Source organism: Gavialis gangeticus, unplaced genomic scaffold (genome assembly GCF_001723915.1).
Source record: "Gavialis gangeticus isolate Ggan-Ray unplaced genomic scaffold, GavGan_comp1, whole genome shotgun sequence".
NCBI lineage: Eukaryota > Metazoa > Chordata > Crocodylia > Gavialidae > Gavialis > Gavialis gangeticus.
The window spans coordinates 7,170,032-7,188,545 of NW_017729011.1; the positions used below are offsets into that span (position 1 = coordinate 7,170,032).

An 18,514-nucleotide genomic window follows, 5' to 3' on the forward strand; every position below is an offset into this window, starting at 1 on the left:
AGTTAAACCTGATACTATGTTCAACCAGGTTTTTCTCAAACTGGCTTATGTGCACTGAATATACATTCTGCTACAAGTTTAAACCAGTTTCTGTTCACGTAAACTTGTTTATGTGTAATGTCCGTCCCTAGTCCTATTGTTCAGTGTGATATAATTTACTAAAGTACAGTTCCATCTTCTCCTGGCTTACTGCTCTACTTTTTTTTTCCCCCTCCCTGATTTGTTTGTTTGCTTCTTTGGAATGTCAAGTAAGTTGAATCTTCTCTCTCTCTCTCTTTTTCTGTGTAGCTGCTTTCAGCTTTTGTTCATAATTCTTTGTTTCCCATATGAAACAGCCTCAGAACATTGTAGCAATCCAATAACAGGGTTGTAGGATTTCTGTAGCACCCTCCATCTACCATCTCCCTCTCCATAAGGCCATTTGATATCAAGCTCACGTGACAGCTGGGTAAACAGAGACACAGAAGGTTTGAATGGGCTAAGGTTAGTGTAAAATTCTGTCAAATCGGAATGGCATTTGTATCCTTTCTGCCCTGAGGTCAATAACTGCATAGGTTATAGGACAACAATTAGGCCCTATTAGGGATACTGGCTCTAAGTCTCTTCTGTAAACATTAGAAAAGTTGCGCACATCTTACGGATGTACCTGGGTTAGCTGCAAAGTAAGTAGCTCAGGAAATAGTAGCCATCTAGCTATAACAGCACGGGGCTTGGCTAAGGTTGCAAAATCAGCCCAAGAAGCTGGGTGCATACTTCTTGGATGGTGTTCACAGTCCAACCTGAGCTCCGCCCTTCTACAACTAGATTGCCACAGGTATCCAAGATACCTCCTATATCTATATTTCAGTGCAGCCATAGTAGACAGAGCACTTGAGATGTGCCCTTGAGAGTTGCATACAATGAAGATGCCTTATTTTCTTCTATTTTTATTATTTATATTGTGGTAACACCTAAAAATCCTAGTCGTTGTGTTAGGCATTGTACAAACACAGAAGAAGCCTCTCCCAATATTATGCATCTTCCTTAAGCCCTAGTAAAATAGTTCCGTGGGAGTCTGTTGCCTTTCTGAATTCACCTTCTAATGCAGTGGTGCTCAACTTTATTAGACGTCAGGCACCCCTCAGAAACTCTCTCCCTCATTTTTTAACTACAGAAAAATAAGAGGGCAATTCTTTTGTTGCAGAGAACTTAGAAAGATCACAAGAAATCAAAATGTACGTAAACATTATGAATTCCCATTTGAAATTTCTGGGTTTATCTTGTGAAACGTGTTTGCGCACCTAACATAGTACTTGTGTTGCATAGTACCCTGCAGCACTGCTGAAAGGATCTCAAGGCACACGTGGGTGCTGTGGCACACTCGTTGAGAGTTGTTGCTGTAGTGTGTCAGCTACACTGACTCCATTTCAGGGAACAGGCAGATGTGTTGCATTAGCTTGTTTCTTCCAGAGGTGATCAGATGCCTGTGTATCTACTCTATTTTTTTAATCTATAGTTGTTTTGGATGAGCTGTCTCTTTTCTGTATGGTCCTATGCTTTAAAAGGAAGCTGTCATCAAGGGACAAGTGGCTTGAGAGAATGTTATAGGCATTAGACAAAGCAATATTGCATGGATATGACAGCTAAGGATGGAAATCTAAAATATTACTTCTGGATACACACTTCCATCTTCAGCTGTGGGAGTGTGTTTGTGTGGGGGGTGGGGATTAAATTGGTTGTCTGTTTGTTTTTGATATATCTAGCAACCTTTAATCTGGATGCAAGGACTCATTTTAAATATTTTAATTTTCCTCTTCTTTCCTCCTTCCAGCATGCAAATAGAGACCCCAAAGAAGGGAGAGATGCCAGAGATCAAAAAGAATCAAAGGAAGAAGGCAACAAAAGTGTCTTGGAGTTTGGGAAGCCAGCGCCGTTGCCCCCTCTCCCAGGCCTTCATCAGTTGCTACCTCAGAACCAGAGCTATATGGCCACCACAAAATCACAGACGGGTAAAATGAGGAGAGCTAAAAAAAAATACCACTTTTATTATATGTGAGAAGAGACAACTGAGGGCTGAGTCTTGCTATCTATTTTTTCTCTGTATATTTGCTCTTATAACTAGCATCAGCAGCCATAGTAATGAAAATCAGACTCTCATGGATGCCAATTATTTAAATAATTTTACTTTGATTCTCTCTGAGTTGAATTGTTAAGACACCTGCAGCCTGTTGACATGACTGCTCCTGCCTTCAGTAGTAGTGGAGTGGAGTTGCAGTGGTGGGAAATTTTTAGGGGAGAGAGAGCCAATCTTATCTTCAGTGTTGTAGCTGAGCCTTCATTTACATTACAGGTGCTAATTTTGTAATCAGGATTGTGATCAGGCTATATTAGAATATTGTTCATTTGCTCTGGGCTCTGTAGGGAGAAAAATGTATTTGTTGTTAAAGAACCATGTTTTTCCCTAGCTAGATAACTACGGTGAGATTCACTGGCCCCCTTAACACAAAGGAAAGAGAATAAATGAGGCCCTAAAAGCCCTGTATCTGGCCAGGGGAAAATTCCTAAATCCAGGCAAGAAAGCTGCCTTCTGAGGAGCTGGAAACCCCAGTGACCCAGCTGGGAGAGTGTGTAGAAGTGGGGACTCGGTCTCCTGCACTGTTGAGGTTCTGGACAGTGTGATTGTTCATAGTGTGAAGCTTCAGGAGGCTGCTGAAACATAGACAAACCCTCTTGATGGAGCGAGTCACACTGGAGATCTTAGTACCTGCATCAGGCCAGGACTGGGATTAGAACTGCCTTAGTTTACCTTCTGGGTTCTCACCTTAGGCTGAGCCATAATTATAGTATATATGCTAATGCCATCATAAGCATGTTGGAACGTGATTCAGCCATGGTTAATTGGTTTTCTGATGTAACTAGGGCCTAGAAAGATTGTACATTAAACCATAATTGGAAAAAAGTTCTTGGTGGCCTCCTTAGGGCTAGAATTTCTCTGCACATTTAGTGCTATACTGGAGAAAATCCCTGGATTTCAGTGGCTTTACTGTATTTGCACCAGCATTTGAGAGGTGGGAATCTGGCCCAATGTGCTTACTGATTTACATTTAGGGCTGGGACTTTCAGAGGAGCAGATGTCTCATTAACTGTTTGTAGGAACTTTTTTCTTTTGAATCACTCGAGTATTTTTGGAAATCTCAGTCTAATATTATTTTAGCAGCTGCCAGTTTGTTATTTACAGGCTTGTAGGCATTACTGTAAGTATAAGTGGGTCTCATTGCACAGGGTTGGAATGAAGTTTCAGTTCCAAGTCCTAAAGTGAGAACTTTAATACCTAAGAGAGCTAGATCCTGTTGTCTTCACAACCCAAATTCTTATCGGCTCCTCAGGAAGCTTTGGAGTGAGCAAGGCATTTAGGGCTGGGCCTTTATATTACAAGGATGAGGCTGTTTTGCATCCTAAGGTCAATTCTGTACCACTGGGCACCAGCGTGTGAATTTTGGATAGATAACTTATGACCTGGTCCTGAAGCCCTTACTGAAGTTGCCCCTGTACTCCCACAGACACTGGTATTATGTCTATATAAGGAACAAGATTTCTGAGCCTTTACTGGGAGGATGTCCAACTTCATTGGTTTTGGGCTGAATGAAGCAGTGGCCAAGAGTAGTTTTTAGACGGAGAAAGATATTTTAAACTAGGCACATCTACATGAGATGCTTCATGTGCAGTAGACTAATTCTACTGAGCATTAGCATGTCATAGCAAAATCTGTGCTGATGCACAGCAGAATTGGCCATAAAAAGATGTATGCCTTTGCTACTGCACATTTATGTAGTACCTCATATTAGAGGTACTAAACTTAATGCGCCATGGCAAAGGCACATTAATGCACGTGCAGATGTGCCCACTGAGTAGGTGAGTGAAAACTCTTTAAGTGCAACCTGTCTGTAACCTCTGCCTTCTAGAGTCTGTACATTTTGGTAAATATGGTAACCTGACCATACCTTGGGTGCTGAAGACATTAATAGGCAGACATATGATTTACTTGTTTGCTTACCCTTCTTTTCATGCTGAATCTGCTTTATTGGGGTTTTTTTCCTTTACACAGCTGCTGCAGTATCTCGGAAGAAGAAACGAAGGATGGGAACCTATAGCCTGGTTCCCAAGAAAAAGACCAAAGTGTTAAAACAGAGAACGGTGATTGAGATGTTTAAGAGCATAACTCATTCCTCTGCAGGTGCTAAGGTGAGGGATGAACTAATAAACCCTTTCCAAGCTTCTTCTTTCACTTTGTCAGTAGTTTGCATTATTCTGGGGGATTCTTAAGGGGGAAATGCTTTTTTTTGCCTTAGAGTCTTCAGGAGAGCCATCCCAAGTGTTAGTATTTGAGGCTACAAAGCAAAATGGCAGACATCTCTAAAAGCCAAGGGTGGCATTCACAGCAGCCCAGGAATTAGAAATTTTGCCTTTGGGTGCCATTAGCTAAACAGTGAGCGCTTCGGAAATCCTGCTTTTTTTGTTTTGTTCCTTTGGGAGAAACCCTCCCAACAAACTCAGTATTATTAAGTAGATTTGGCTTTTTGATTGAGTATAAAAGTAGATACTTTCATTGAACTAGTTACTCTTCACTCATGGTTATTACTGGTAAGCACCAGGGCTAACTGGGAGCCCAGTCAGTAATGCTCTGTACTGTCATGTTGAAGCCAGCGTGAGGAATTTTGGCCTCTCATTCTTCAGGCTGGCCAGGTTAGATCATACGTGGCAGTCCTGCAGGCTAAGTTCATTGCAGCATCATAGGCTCTGATGGGAAATACCTCCAGCTGTCTCCAGGAGTAGACTTAAAAGGTGTCTGGGTACAAAGAGGGATAAGGTCATTTGAGGTTAGATTTACTTGTTTGGTAAAATGAGTTGATGCTGCTGCCTTTATGGTTTACTTTTTTGTGTGTGTTTCAGAGTGAAAAGGACCTAAGTGATGGCAGCCCTCATGTGAATGGGGAGAGCATTGAGGTAGACTCTGAAGAGGAAGACTCTGATGAACTGGAAGAAGATGATGAACATGGAGTTGAACAGCCAGCTGCATTTCCCACAGAGGATAACAGGATTTCTAAAGAGGGTGCATCAGATGCCGACAATTCCAGAAAGGTATTTGCATGCCATCAAGTGACAATAAAAGAGCCAGAGGGAAGATTTTTATGTATGGGGATAGGGCAGGGAAAATAGAGATGAGTAAAAATGCTTTCAAGAGGGGATGAGCCTTCTTGGGTTTATCACTTTAGATGCCACCTGCTGCTGCTGCTGCTTGCTTGCAGTAAGAATTTTGAAATTAGAAGCATTGTCCTACTGTGGTGTCCTCACTCCAAATAGTGGCCAAAACCAGTTGCTTTGTGGGTTGGTGCAAGCACCTTCTTCCTAACCTCCTTCATTTGTAGGCTTATTTATGCCCTGAAGCTTAAGGGTTTCTCTTAAAAGCAATTAAAAAATCCCAAATGAGCCATTCATTCTCTATAACCCCTCTAAAGTTGCTGGAACACCATGGACTGTAGGCAAACAGGTGGCATAGGTATGAAGTAGACCTGGTTTCTCAGTGATTGCTAAGGCTTTAACTCTCACATAGAGGTAGAAAGGTTTTCTGTATGGCAGACCATTTGCCCCTCAATCTGTTCCAGTGGGGATGTGCAAGTCAGTGTGTTAGTTCTGTCTTTGGGAAGCAAGTTCTGTTTACACTCTGGTTGGAGCATGGAGTAATTGCTTGATGTGTTGCACGGAAATGACCAACACCTTATGAAGTCTGGGAAGCCAGTTTTATTTGAAATACTTGCCATGCTTGATTCTTTTCTTGGGTGAACATTGACTACAGATGGAAGATGGTGAGTCTGAGGAGGATCAAGAGTCTGGAGAATCTGGGGAGGAGGAGGAAGATGGAGATGAGTCTGACTTGGTAAGCCAAGCAGCAAGATGCACCTTTGCTCTGGTGGCAGTGCATTTCCTTTCACAATCTGCCTGAGAGAGAGAAGCACCATGGTTTCCTGTCTGTTTGACAAACTCATGCTATGAAACAAAACTGAACCACCTACACAGAGACCAGTTTTCCATAGGTGCTTTAACCATAATCTGTGATGAAACTAATTGCCTTCTAATGCTAATTAATGAGGTTTTGTTTGTTTTCTGTTTTCAACAAGGTGTCAAATCCTTTCTGTTTAATGTTAATGTTAGTGGGAGCATTTGCTGCTTCTTCTCAGGTTCTTCAAATACAGAGTCAGCAGGCGTTGAGACTGTAACACTTTTAATAAGCTGAAAGTGAGCCTGCCTTTTCAGGCACAGTTGGAATTGCTCACCAATCCACTGACCCAGCCAGTGTTAAATTCACATTACTTAGCATTCTACCTCACTGTGCCATGAGAGGCTCGCTATCTCATCACAAGAGAGGTTTATAGATTTAAAAACGATAGAGATGCAGCCTGGGGAAGCTGAAGTGTTTTTCAGAAGCTGAGGACTCCTGTTTTTTTTTCCTGAAAATCAAGCCCTTTTAAGATCTCTCTGGTTGAGGTCCCCAAAAATGAAAGCATCTAAAATCATTAATCACTGATGGAAAAAAATATTAGTCTAATTTTTTTCTTACTCTTTCTACATTTGGTTTTCTTGGTTTCATTTGAAGGCAAAACAGATTGATCAAACTGATCTGTGATGGCCTGTAGAATTTGGGAGCTGGCTGTCTGAGAGATGGCTGTTCCACCCAAACAGCTATCAGCACAGAAGCAGCAGCAGGCACTCTAGAGCTGCAGACAGTCCTTGTATTTGAGCAGCTGGAGCACAGTATTGGCAGCAAAGAGCTTTTGACTCTAGCTGATTCCTGTTATTGGTCAGCTGATGTCTGAATCTGCCCCAGAGAGCAAAAGTTCAGCGCCAGGTTTTGCTTGAACGGCTTCAGTGCTATGGTAGAGACTGGCACTAAGTATTTTGGAGAGGATGCTGAGGAAGATAGAAGCTGATTGGCTCCTGTTCAAGACTTTTAATTAATTTCAGTGAGAATGGGATTGGTCTTCAGTAGACTGTTGATTTTAAGTTTGAACATGTCCTTAGACCAGAAATGGCTGAACTTGCTAACCCTGCAAACTAAAATCTGTGACTCTCAGCCATGTCCAGGTCACAAAACTTCTGAGATGTGCAAGTTCCAGAGTCTATGATTTGCACGCTGAACCCATCTTAAATCATAATTTGTTGTTAAATGACTGATTACTAAATCGCCAGCAAGAACAGAAGAAAATGAAAGAAGAACTGTATTTATTTAACTTCCTTGCTCTTCATGAACCACATTTAAACTGCCCAGGAATGTCATGCAGTTTGTTATCCCTGGCCACCCTGATTTAGATTAGGGATTACACCCTGGCCACCCCTGATTTTAGATTAAGGTTTTCAAGGCTACCAAAAGAATCTGGAAACCCAGCTCTTGGTGGTAATGGTAGCTTTGAAAACCTAGTGTGGAGTTTGGTGGATACACACATTTTGTGCATAAAATAAATCATTCTGGATTTTGTAGATGTCACTGAAGAGACTGGCCCCCAGAGTGCCAGATGCTCTGCCTGTAATGAATGTGATTAGGCTGTGTGCACAGCCAATACTTTGCATCTTCTTCAAGGGCTGGCCTGATACTGTGGAATGAAGTCCCCTGAGAACTGTCACAGAGCTCACCACCTTCTACTCCAAGTGCAAGGCATTATTCTTTGACCTTGCTTTCTCTAAAATAATTATATAGCAACATATTTATTTATAAAAAAGAAAAGCAACAAGCCCCACTAAAAACATGACACTCTACTGCAGATGTTTATCCTGCTGGGGAGAGGACGAGCAAATAGACACGTGACTGATTTTAGTCACCTTATTCTTGACTCTGCCAGAAGGATCTCGGAGACTGTGTTGTGGGTGTGGCATAAGAACCTATGTAAAATAGAAAGTGAAGCCTGTGCTGTGAAAATGACAGGAAATGGGCCCACGTGTGTCTTTCTTTTACTAAGCTGTGGAGACTTCTTTGCATCAGTTTTGGTTTCAAGCCCTGAGTCTTGGGTATAAAGGCTCCTTCACACGACTGTGGTAGTGGGCTTTAAATGGCGTCAAATGACTGTCAAGCCACTGATACCAACATGGTTTGTGCACAAACGGCCTTTCTGGTTATTCAGAGCTCCGAGTCCAGTCTCAAGAAGAAGCTGCTAAAGAGGAAAGGAAAGACGGACAGTCCATGGCTGAAACCCACCCGGAAAAGGAGGAGGAGGAATAAAAAGAAACAAGCCAGTGCGTTAGGTAATCAATTTAATTTTTCTGATATCTATGCAGAACTGATAATGATAGTCAGTTTAATCATTGTCTCTGTTCCCATTGTCTTGAACACTTGTGAAGGGAAGGGAACATGTTGAGGTAGAAGTTGTCTTTCATGAAAAACCATTGCAAGTTAAAGGTTGTTCCTTTGTCTGTGAACTTGCCATGGTAATGTGCACTGGCATTGCCATCTATTACTTGCCACTGAAGAGGGTCCGTTTAGGACCAGGTTATGCTGGACTTTTGGCCAGGTTCAGAAAGTTTGTTCCTACTGTGTTTTACGTATTGTTCCATTTTCAGTGTAGATAGAACATTAACTTTACCATAAGCTACCCACAAAGCTTGGAACTGTTTTGAGATTTTTGGAATCTTTTGGGGGCCAAATTGGACCATGGTGAAACTGGCTTTCTTGACATGGCTGCTTTTGTGGATAGACCTTTAAAGTAAGCCTTCTGAGCCTCAGAACCCTGATGGTTGTCTGGAAACACGTGAGATAATTTCTTCCTTTTCAAAGAAGCCATCAGATTTTTCCATAGGCAATATGGCAGACCTGGGAATAGCGTGTAGTCTTCTTTTTCCTCCATCACAGAGAAACAGGCAATTGCATGGGCTTTGGGTAGAAGAAGATGGGTTCAGGTTGGCTGTTGCTCCTTCTTTGAAAGCCTCCCACCAGCATTTGTAGAGCTGTTCTTTTAAATGCCTTCCCAATCCCTAATCATATTGTTGAGAAGAGGGTGGCTCCTCTCTAATAAAAAAGAAGTGCCAACCCCCACCCCCCCCCCATGAACTCCTACTACTTGTGGGGTGAAGGGCAAGGAGACTTGGCTTGCTTTCAGAAGGAAAATGGGGATGCTTTGTTGTTTCTGACTAAATGCTAATCTGGGGGTGTGGGACTTGTGGGTTGTCCGTGTCTGTTCTTGAGTGATCCTTGTCATTTAGAAACATTGCAGTTTTGGAGTAGTGTCCTCTTGATACTTCCACAGAGAGGGCAGAATTCAGGGTATCTTCATGGCTTGACCTAAACTTTGCAACATATTAAAGACCCTAGCCTGTCCTGCAGAGTAGAGAGATTTTGAGGGGAGGGTGGAAGTGATCAGATTACTCCCCTGCAGGAGGACTAGTAGTGACAGTAAAAGATGGTGACAGTCTCCCATAGTGGAGCCTCTCAGTCAGCCAAGTTATTAAAAGTTCACACTACTTTGCTAATCAATCAGATTTTCCCATTGGGTTTAGGTCTTCTTTCTGCAAACAGACTGAATTTATCAGCCCATTTGTAACTGTCCCAACACTAGTGAACGCATCAATCCATGGGCTGATTGCTGGTGTGTTAGCTCCTGGTATTTCTGGTGTTTGGATAACTGAAGCTTTACTTATGGGCAGAGAGCTAATATTTCATTTCAGACCCAGATCGCTTTTCAGGCCAGCAAATACAGAGACTGCTGTAAAAAAAAAAAAAAAAAAAAAAAAGACCAACAAATGTGTTTGCTAGGTATTTGGGCAAACAAAAGGCCGTTGACACTAACCTTAGTGGGAGGAGCACGCAAAGGAGGAGTATAAAGATGGATAAATCTGTAGAGTCAGAATGAACTAAAAGATTCACAGACATTCTCTCCATCTCTTCAGAAGCAGTCTTGCTCATTTAAAGGCAGGACCTAGCTTCTGACACTTCCCCACCCCCCATTAACTTGAATGTCGTCTGTCCCATTCCCTTCCACAGTGCTTTTATTGCATGTTATTGGTTAGCGTGCACTGCCTGGCTGGAGTGTACCTAGGGCCTTTCACAGCAGGTTGGAGACGGAGAACGTGGAGTAAGACAGGGCAAGCTAGGTTTCCATCCCTTTCTCATGCCATTTATGCTTCTGCTGCTGATGCAGTACAGCAGCAGACAGATGTGCGTTTGAAAGGCAGGACTTATTTGTGTCTCATATTCTTTTTCGTTACCTAAGTGGAAAATCTGGCTGATCATACAGAGCAGGAAATAGGAGATAAGAGATCAATTGCACCCTACGTGCCCAGATGTTACATTTTCATTATTCTTTGTGCATCTGTATTTATAGACTCTCTCCTAGGAGCCTGCATACTGCATGCTTGTGATAAATGTGGCCTTTACATACACACAATTTTTTTGCTATGTAAATATATGTATATTTTAATTTAGGTGCTGAAGCATATAAACCACCTTTGGGAGGCAGAGAGGGAGCTGGGCAGGAGAATAGTATGGAATACATGGAAGTGTCTCTTGATTCTTTGGATCTCCGAGTAAAGGGAATTCTATCTTCACAATCGGAAGGTGAGTGTCAGCTTTCTAAATATGGCCATGTACCATTTTGGTTCTTTGTTTCCTTGGTCTTATCCTCTGTATTAAGATGATGCCCCCTGGTGGCTACTAATAAGAGAATTTGAAGCTGTTTCAACTCATAATGTAGCAGATCACACAGAGCACAGGGGCATAGGTGATGGCACTGTTGTCCTCAGGGGACTAAAAGGGTGCACTTTGGGGTTCATGGGAGGGAACCCCATTTACATTTGGCTCCTGTATTTTGGTGAATGTTAAACTTGCAATGCACCTGGCTTAGGATGCAATTTTCTATTCAGTGTTTTTTGGCTAGGTTTTTTTTTTTTCCTTCCTAGATCTTCCTGGCAGTCTACCCAATTGTACAGCTTTTTTTCTCCTTTAGCTAGCTCTTATTTAACCAAGAACAAACAAGAAAAAAAAAGACATGGGATTTTACTGTTGTAGACCCAACACTGTAGAATGACACTGTTGCATGATGCAGTGCTTTGGTTTGTTTCTGTAAGTACTTCCTCAGAAGCATAGGTTCTTTTTTCACAGAATGGCAGAGCCCCTCGGGAGTCAGGGCCACTGGTGTGCAGGAGATGCGTGTAAGAGGATGTAAGTACAGGGCCATCTCCTTGTTGGTTCCAGAGAGACTTTCTTTAATAAGAAGGCTGCTGTTCCCAGTGCTGAATTTGTCTTGGGTCCAGTGCTTCATTGTGAACTTGACTCTCCCCCACACTGTGCTTTCACTTTCAAAGTTTGTCTTCATTTTTTGATAATGGTGCCACACAAAATTGGTAGGAGTATCCACCACTAAGGGATAGGCAATTTTTTTCTTGTCCCCTGGCCCCCTCTTTTCTCCACATGCTGGTGATATGCCATAGAAACAACAGCTTGGAAAGAGAGAAAAAAAGCTTTTTTTTACTTTGTGCTCCTAGAAAGAACTCATTTTATTACAGCCTTTGTAGATTTACTCATAAGCCTGCAAGGGCCTTCATTCCACTTATATAATTTGAACTATAACATCCCATCTTTGGGTCACTCTTACACCTGGTTGGTTATGGCAAATATAAACTTTATCTTTGAATTGTGGTATTGCTTGAAACTGAAAGCCCATCGTTTACAAGGTGAAAATGTGTTGTTTTTAACTCATTGTGCATTATCCACAGAGAAGAACATTAACTTCACATTGACAGCCATAGGGGAATCTCTACCAGAAACTGATTGATCTATATTGATGTTTTAAATTTTGCAAACAATGGCCAGAACCAAATTACTTCCCTTTTGAAGCCTTTAATGACAGTAGCACAGTTGCACCTCATTGAAACCTAAACCCTTACTGGTCTTGGCTTTGAGGAGCAAGCTAGGTTTGAATGCTCCAAGTGTGAATATATAGGAGCTTTAGAAAATGTATATGAGTTTCTGTAACTCAAAAACTTGTAAGGAAAGCTGTTCAGATTGAATGAAAAACATTTTCGCTTTCTTAGTAAAAACAAATTATGCCAAGGAGTATTTTTTCAACCATGTAATAATTTTCATTGCAAGCCTCTTTTTGAAGAGATGTTTTCTTCACCCATGTTGCTATAAAAATGCTTCAGACTTTGGACTGCAGTTGTTATCCTCCAAATTCTGGGATATTTAGGGTAGCATATGGTGGTCAGGACTCCTGGGTCTATTCTCAGCCTCTGTTACAACCACGTTGTATAACCCTGGGCAATATATCCATGCGGGATAAGATAAGATTTTTTTTTTCTGTTTGAATGAAAGATTTTCAATGGCAATAAATGTAGACCAATGCTGAGCTCCTTTGAAAAATCTCACCCTAAGTTCTTTGGCTTCCCCTGTCTATCAGACAGGGATAAGTCCAATGACATACCTTTATTTCAAGGTATAATAAGTGATGGTAAAGCATTTGAAAACCTTGCATGCAAAGTGCCACAGAAGGACAGAGCTGTCATTAACAGTTTGTGTCCTTTCCATCCACACAGACATTCCCAGAATGTAACTACAGTGCTGATCAATTTGTCTTTTGTGCTCTAGGTCTTTCTAATGGCCCTGAAGCAATGGAAGTAGATGGTCTTCAGGAAGTGCCTCTCTGTAGCTGTCGAATGGAAACACCTAAAAGCCGAGAGATTACCACACTAGCCAACAATCAATGCATGGCAACTGAGAGTGTGGACAATGAGGTAGGAGCCCTTCTTAAAGACCTTGCTCCTCTGGATGGGCACCCCTCTGTGTTTCCTAGGTTGACAACTCTTCCTTCTCTTTTTGCGGGGGGAGAAGATTTATAACTGCAACCTGGCTTATAGCAGATTTTTGCTCTTGACTTGGACTGCAGGAATCTGGGAAGGTCTGTAGTGAACTTGTAAGCACACCAGTTCTCAGTCCTGTGGCATTTCCCGTAGACAGGAACACAGACTGGTCCAGGCAGGTAGGGGCTGGAAGTGATGACCACAGAGAAAGCTGCCCAGCTCCTTAGTACAAAGGTATTAGGCAGACAGACTGGTTGTCAGTTGTTTGAAAACCATCTGCCTTTCTTCTCTGCTCCTTCTTTGTGCCTTAAGTTCTCCAGACAGGTGGCTCAGCTGCAGGAGTATGCATCCCAGCTGCGCAGAGGTACAACTGGACTCTTTCTTCTTAGAGCATTTAATTTCTTGGTGATGGAGGGATGAAGAGGGGACAGAGAGAGGGGAAAAAAAGACAGAAAAAGTGCAAATGTAGTGAAAGAGTTAAAAATGGAAGAGGGATAAACTAGAGGTGAGAAAAAAAGAGGGAGAGGAAAATGGTGAAGTAGATTAGCATAGCAGAAGAAAGTACAGTTCAGGAATTCTCTCTTGGGTCTCACAGAGGCTCCACCATGGGAAGTGTACTCCATCCGTCCACTGCTTTGTGTGAGCAGCACGTCATCTCCATTTTCTCAGCTGAGAGCTCCAGTTTTCCTTATCCATTGCATGCCATATTTAAGGAGGAGATGAACTACTACACACCAGGCCACTTCAGCCCTAGGGGGTGGCACTTATTTGGAGAGTGAATGGAAGAAGCCTGGCAGGTGGTTTTATGTACTTCTTATAGGCTGTGCTGCTGAGTTGGCTTGTTAAAACAAATATGTTTGGAGCCACGCGGAATAAAATATTATGGCATGTGTCAAATTGGGAGAATCCAAGCAAAGGGAACATTGGAGCTAGCTTCCCTTGATTACCTGAGCATTGACACAGTCTTTTCCACAGCCAGTTCCCGAGAGATTCTTTTTTGAAACTGTGCTTGCTGCTTATCAGTTTTTTCTTGTACAAGTCCCCACTACATTAAGTTTCTGCTACAAGGCTTCTACTATCGCTGAATCCCTGTGCTGCCTCCAGGTTCATCTGACAGAAAATTGCTGCACTTAGGACTTTCAGTTCACTACAGCTGGGCTAGCTGGGTTCTAATGGCTGCCAGTAGCCTGGAAGTAAGTGGCAGATTGATTCCCTCCTGGGGCTTGGAAGGTACCACTTCAGGCAAGAAAACAACTCTGTTCAGTCTCTTTTATGCCAGAGGGCACTCATTTCTTTCAAGCTTCAGTTGGGCTGCAATCACTGTTGTATAGGTTTGTAGCTCTGTAGTTCAGGGATGCTCAACCTCTGGTCCATGGGCTAAATCTGGCCCACAGCCATGACATCCAGTCTGCATAAATCCCTACAGGTTGGAACAAATTGGCAGCTGGGGAGTAGGGGAAGCTCCATGCAGTTGGATCCACTGCCCAGGCCACTGTGGCATAGCAGGATTAGGGCTGGGCCAACTGCTCGCATGTCCAGATCAGGCCATAGTGCTCCGCACCCCCTCCACACATCTGGATAGGGGCTGCTTCACTCTTGTGCTCCAACCTCGGGTATCCAGATTAGGTCTGGGCTGCTGCCCTCCCCCTCAGCATCCAGACTGGAGCTGCTCTGTCCAGCCTCCCCAGCCTTCCTGAGCATTTGGATCAAGGCCAAGCTGCTCCCCCATGGTGTGTCTGAATTGGGATTGGTCCTGCCTCCAGTCAGTGCATCTGGATCAAAGCCAAGCCACTTCCCCCCCACTCTCCCTGTTGGGGATCAGGATGGCTGCTCTCTTCCCCCACGTGCTTGTGGATGGATCAGGGTTGAGCTGCACATCTCTCTCCCATCCACTCACCCAGTCCTGTGGTTGGATGGAGCCCCCTCGCCAGCCCCATGTGTTTGAGCCTACCAGCTGGATGCAGCCTGCAGTTGGACCTGACACTGCCCATCCAGCCCATGGGGTGAAGAGGTTGGGCCCTACTGCTCTAGTTCTTTGGGTTCTGGAAAGGACTGAGAGAAGGAAGCAAAGGGAGTGGAAAAAAGAATAATTAATGGCCTTTCACAGACTCTCTCCACTTCACTGGCTTGCATCTGGGTGTGCCCCACAGAAAAGAAATTTCTGAAGGAGAACAAGAGCTAGCCATTAGGGGAGAACTTTCTTAGAGCCTTGATGAGCAAAGGCCTGGAATCCTATTGTTCAGGGTCCCTAAATGATGAGATGAGTATGCTAACAAAATCTTTTTCTGTTGAATAGTTTTGTAGGAGTACTCTTTCCCCATAAAAATTAGAAGGGAAAAATGATGACTGACTTTATGTTAAGATTTCGTTTTAAAAAGGGTTAATAAGTAGTTAGGAGATATTAGAAACATGTTGCAGATGTGATTAGCAAGTATTATGGATGGCTATCATATCACTGGATGGTGTTACAAGTAACCTGTTAATGTTATTTATTTATTAGCAGTATAGATGCCATTAATTTATTAGCTCTTTAAAAGTGGACTGTAAATGGAACCTTAATATTAAGTGTAATCAAAATAACCCAGAAACTCCTTAATACAGACAGGCCAACCAGTTACATGCGTGATCAAATCTGTTGCATTTATAAGTGTAATTTTTACTTAACGGCCAGTCCTGCAGAGCTGCTGTGGGATCTGAGCATGGTAATCTAGTCTGTTTCTAGCCTACACATCCTCACCAGAAATACACTGTGCAGTCAGAATTTGGGTGACACTCTAGTTTGTGATTCTTTGAGTCATATGTGGCCCAAAGAAACAACAGCCAGCTCCTTCTCCCATAGCTATATTGACCATGAAGGACAAATAGAATTAAAAGCAATGCAGCCAAAATTTTTATTACAAAAGAAAGTGCATCTTGTCTGGGGATGCACACAGAAAGCAAATCCGTTCAGTGAAAGGGTGCCAGAGCAGCAGTATAGGCTGTCAGATCCATGATCTTCAGATGCTTTGGATTTTATAGGGAGTGTTTTTTTTTTTTTCAGTTTTTTTTATGTGAGTGAGGAGGGAGGATTTAATAAGGGCCTGGGAGTTTTGGAAAGCAGAATAATGTTACAAGGTTGAGAATGCAAAGGGAGAAACACTTGCTTGTCTAGCAAAGCAAGCAGTGTGGGAGGGGAAAGGTGAATCTGAATTATAGATAATTATGACAATTGGTCAACAGTTGGAGGTGGTAGGAAGGAACCTAAGAATTCATTTAACCCTAACCAGTAGGTTAACTGCTGCTAGAAAGTCATATTTTCTTTAAAGAACTCAGCACCTAGTCTCTGTCCAGTGTACTAAGTGCTTGTAAGAATTCAGCCGTGCGTTTGCATGGTTTGTCAAGGTCCACTGCTGGAACAAGTGCAAACCGTAACAAAAGTGGCAATCCAGTGCAATTATTTTCCCTTCATCTTGCTACGATTTATTTACTTTCAAATGGTAATAAGCAATAGCACACAAGGTCTTGTCTCAGTCAGTGGCACCCTCTGTTCCTGGCAAAATAAGAGTGTGTGCATTGACTCAAACCCAAGGGACTGCCCAGGCGGCTGTTGCTGGATGCTTGCATGTTTCCAGTTATAAAATGGCCTGACGAGGAATGAATTACTCTGGTACGCATGTATGTTAGTAAACAATGCGTCTCTTCCTGGGAGAGCAGCTTTCCTGGCTTCCTACTGCACAGCTAATGCTATCTGGCATGCATCTGAATTGCTGTTAAAAGGCCAGGTCTCATCAAGGCAATGTGCAAAATCTTCCTCAGCACAAGCAAGAGGGGGTGTTTTGGTCTCTAGTAATTGCATTTCCTTTCATTCCTCCCATGCCAGCTGGGCCGATGCACAAACAGCGTGGTGAAATATGAGCTGATGCGTCCGTCCAACAAAGTCCAGCTCTTGGTGCTGTGTGAGGACCACAGAGGGAGAATGGTGAAACACCAGTGCTGCCCTGGCTGTGGATATTTCTGCACTGCAGTAAGTCTGTTATATTAATCTGGGGATCGGGTCTCTGTTGTGGTAACCAAATAGGCTGCAGGTGGCTGATAGTGTGGTTATCCAGCTGACTTTCAGGGCCTTGCTACACATTTAAATTCATGTTGGATAGAAACCAGCTATAGAGTTGTTACACATTTTCAAGCACCAACTTTGGAGCTGGTTGGCTCTTTTTATAGCTGGAAAATCATTTTTATCCTGTGCTAATTACTCTGCAGGTGTGGCTGGTCTAAATTTATTGCATGATTCACCTGTTCATTGTGTGATAAGTACTTTGCACTTATGGCTGGGTCTGTGGTCGCTCTACATTTATTGCATGATTTGCCAGTTAACTGTGTGATAAGCATTTGCACTTACAGCCAGTCATGTGGCTGGTCTGTGTTTATTGTGCAGTTCACCAGTGAATTGTGCAATATGTGTAATGTGTAGCAAGGGTCTCAGTGATCAGGTTCATCTCTTTCCTCCCTCTCACTATTGGACAGTGCTGCTTGTAAACAGCTATAAGCTGTTTGCAGCAATAATTCTTAACCAGGGTGCTGTGAGATCTTTTTAAGAGTGTCATGCAATATTAGCACTGTTAGGTGTATGAACATGTATAGATGACTTGCAAGATGAACGCAAAGATTTCAAATAGGAATCCATAGTGTCAAAAACATTCTGACCTGTTGTGGTCTTTCTGAATTCTCAGCAATAAAAGAATTGCTCTGTTATCTCTCCATAGTCAAAAAAAATTAGGGAAAGCTAGGAGATGGCATTTTCTGAGGGGCACCTTGAGTCAAAAAGGTTGATAACTACCCCATTTACAGAGACAAAAAGGGAGCATATCCTTGACCTTCACAGATGACAAAGAATGTTGTTGACTGATCCTTGACAGCTTGCCCAGAATAGAGGCTTTGTCTTGAAATTTCCAGAGGAATGTTGGTTTTCCCCTGTTCTCATATACTGATCCCCTGCAGGGGCCCTTCACAATTTACTTTACTGAGTCAGTGAGTACTTGTGAATTGTTGAACCCTATGCGCAGTGTTTTCTTTAGACTGATTTATAGAGCAAACTTGTAAGTGCGGTGGTTGCAGCCAGACACTGGGAGTTTGCTACTGAGGCTTTATGTAGCCTTGGTCCAGTCACTTAACTTGTCTGTACTCTAATTTGCCTATTTATAAAGTTGTCATAACAGCATTTACCTGCATCACAGGGTGACTTGGAGGCTTGATTGACTAATGTTTGCAATGTCCTTTAAGATCACTTGGTGAAAGATGCTATACTAAGTCCAAAGCATTCTTATAATTGCAGTAAGTGGAACCATCATGAGTTTCATGCTGAGTTAAAGATCATTTAAAAGATAAAAATTCATGGAACTCTTAAAGGCAGACTTCAGAGGCAAAACATAGATAATTATGATTCTTGGAAGGAAGATGCATTCAGCTGAACTACCCTGCCCTTTGATATTCTTCTCACAGAGTGGCACATCCTGGTTCATAGATGCAATCCATAGGTGCTTCATACTGTGCCATCACCAATAACCATAGGCATCCAGGGGGCTTCAGGTAATACTGATGTTACAGAACAATGAATTCTGGGATCGCTCCAGTTAATCAGGAAACATTGGAAAATGTTTTAGGCCAGGGGTGTCAAACTCATCTGGCCCACTGGTTGCTGGGCCAGTGTGCAGGCCAGACT

The 18,514-nt window shown here is 42.7% G+C and overlaps 1 protein-coding gene across 11 annotated transcripts in view; it reads left to right on the plus strand.

Annotated features, from left to right (window-relative positions):
* Window positions 1-18,514, plus strand: part of EHMT1 (euchromatic histone lysine methyltransferase 1) — a 187,024-nt gene that overhangs the window by 127,895 nt on the left and 40,615 nt on the right. For all 11 annotated transcript variants that reach the window (XM_019510475.1, XM_019510473.1, XM_019510477.1 and 8 more), the window contains 8 exons: window positions 1,811-1,988; window positions 4,085-4,221; window positions 4,930-5,118; window positions 5,834-5,914; window positions 8,151-8,271; window positions 10,445-10,576; window positions 12,605-12,750; window positions 16,676-16,819. In XM_019510475.1, the coding sequence (XP_019366020.1) occupies window positions 1,811-1,988; window positions 4,085-4,221; window positions 4,930-5,118; window positions 5,834-5,914; window positions 8,151-8,271; window positions 10,445-10,576; window positions 12,605-12,750; window positions 16,676-16,819 (1,128 nt within the window). The remainder of the gene's footprint in view (window positions 1-1,810; window positions 1,989-4,084; window positions 4,222-4,929; window positions 5,119-5,833; window positions 5,915-8,150; window positions 8,272-10,444; window positions 10,577-12,604; window positions 12,751-16,675; window positions 16,820-18,514) is intronic.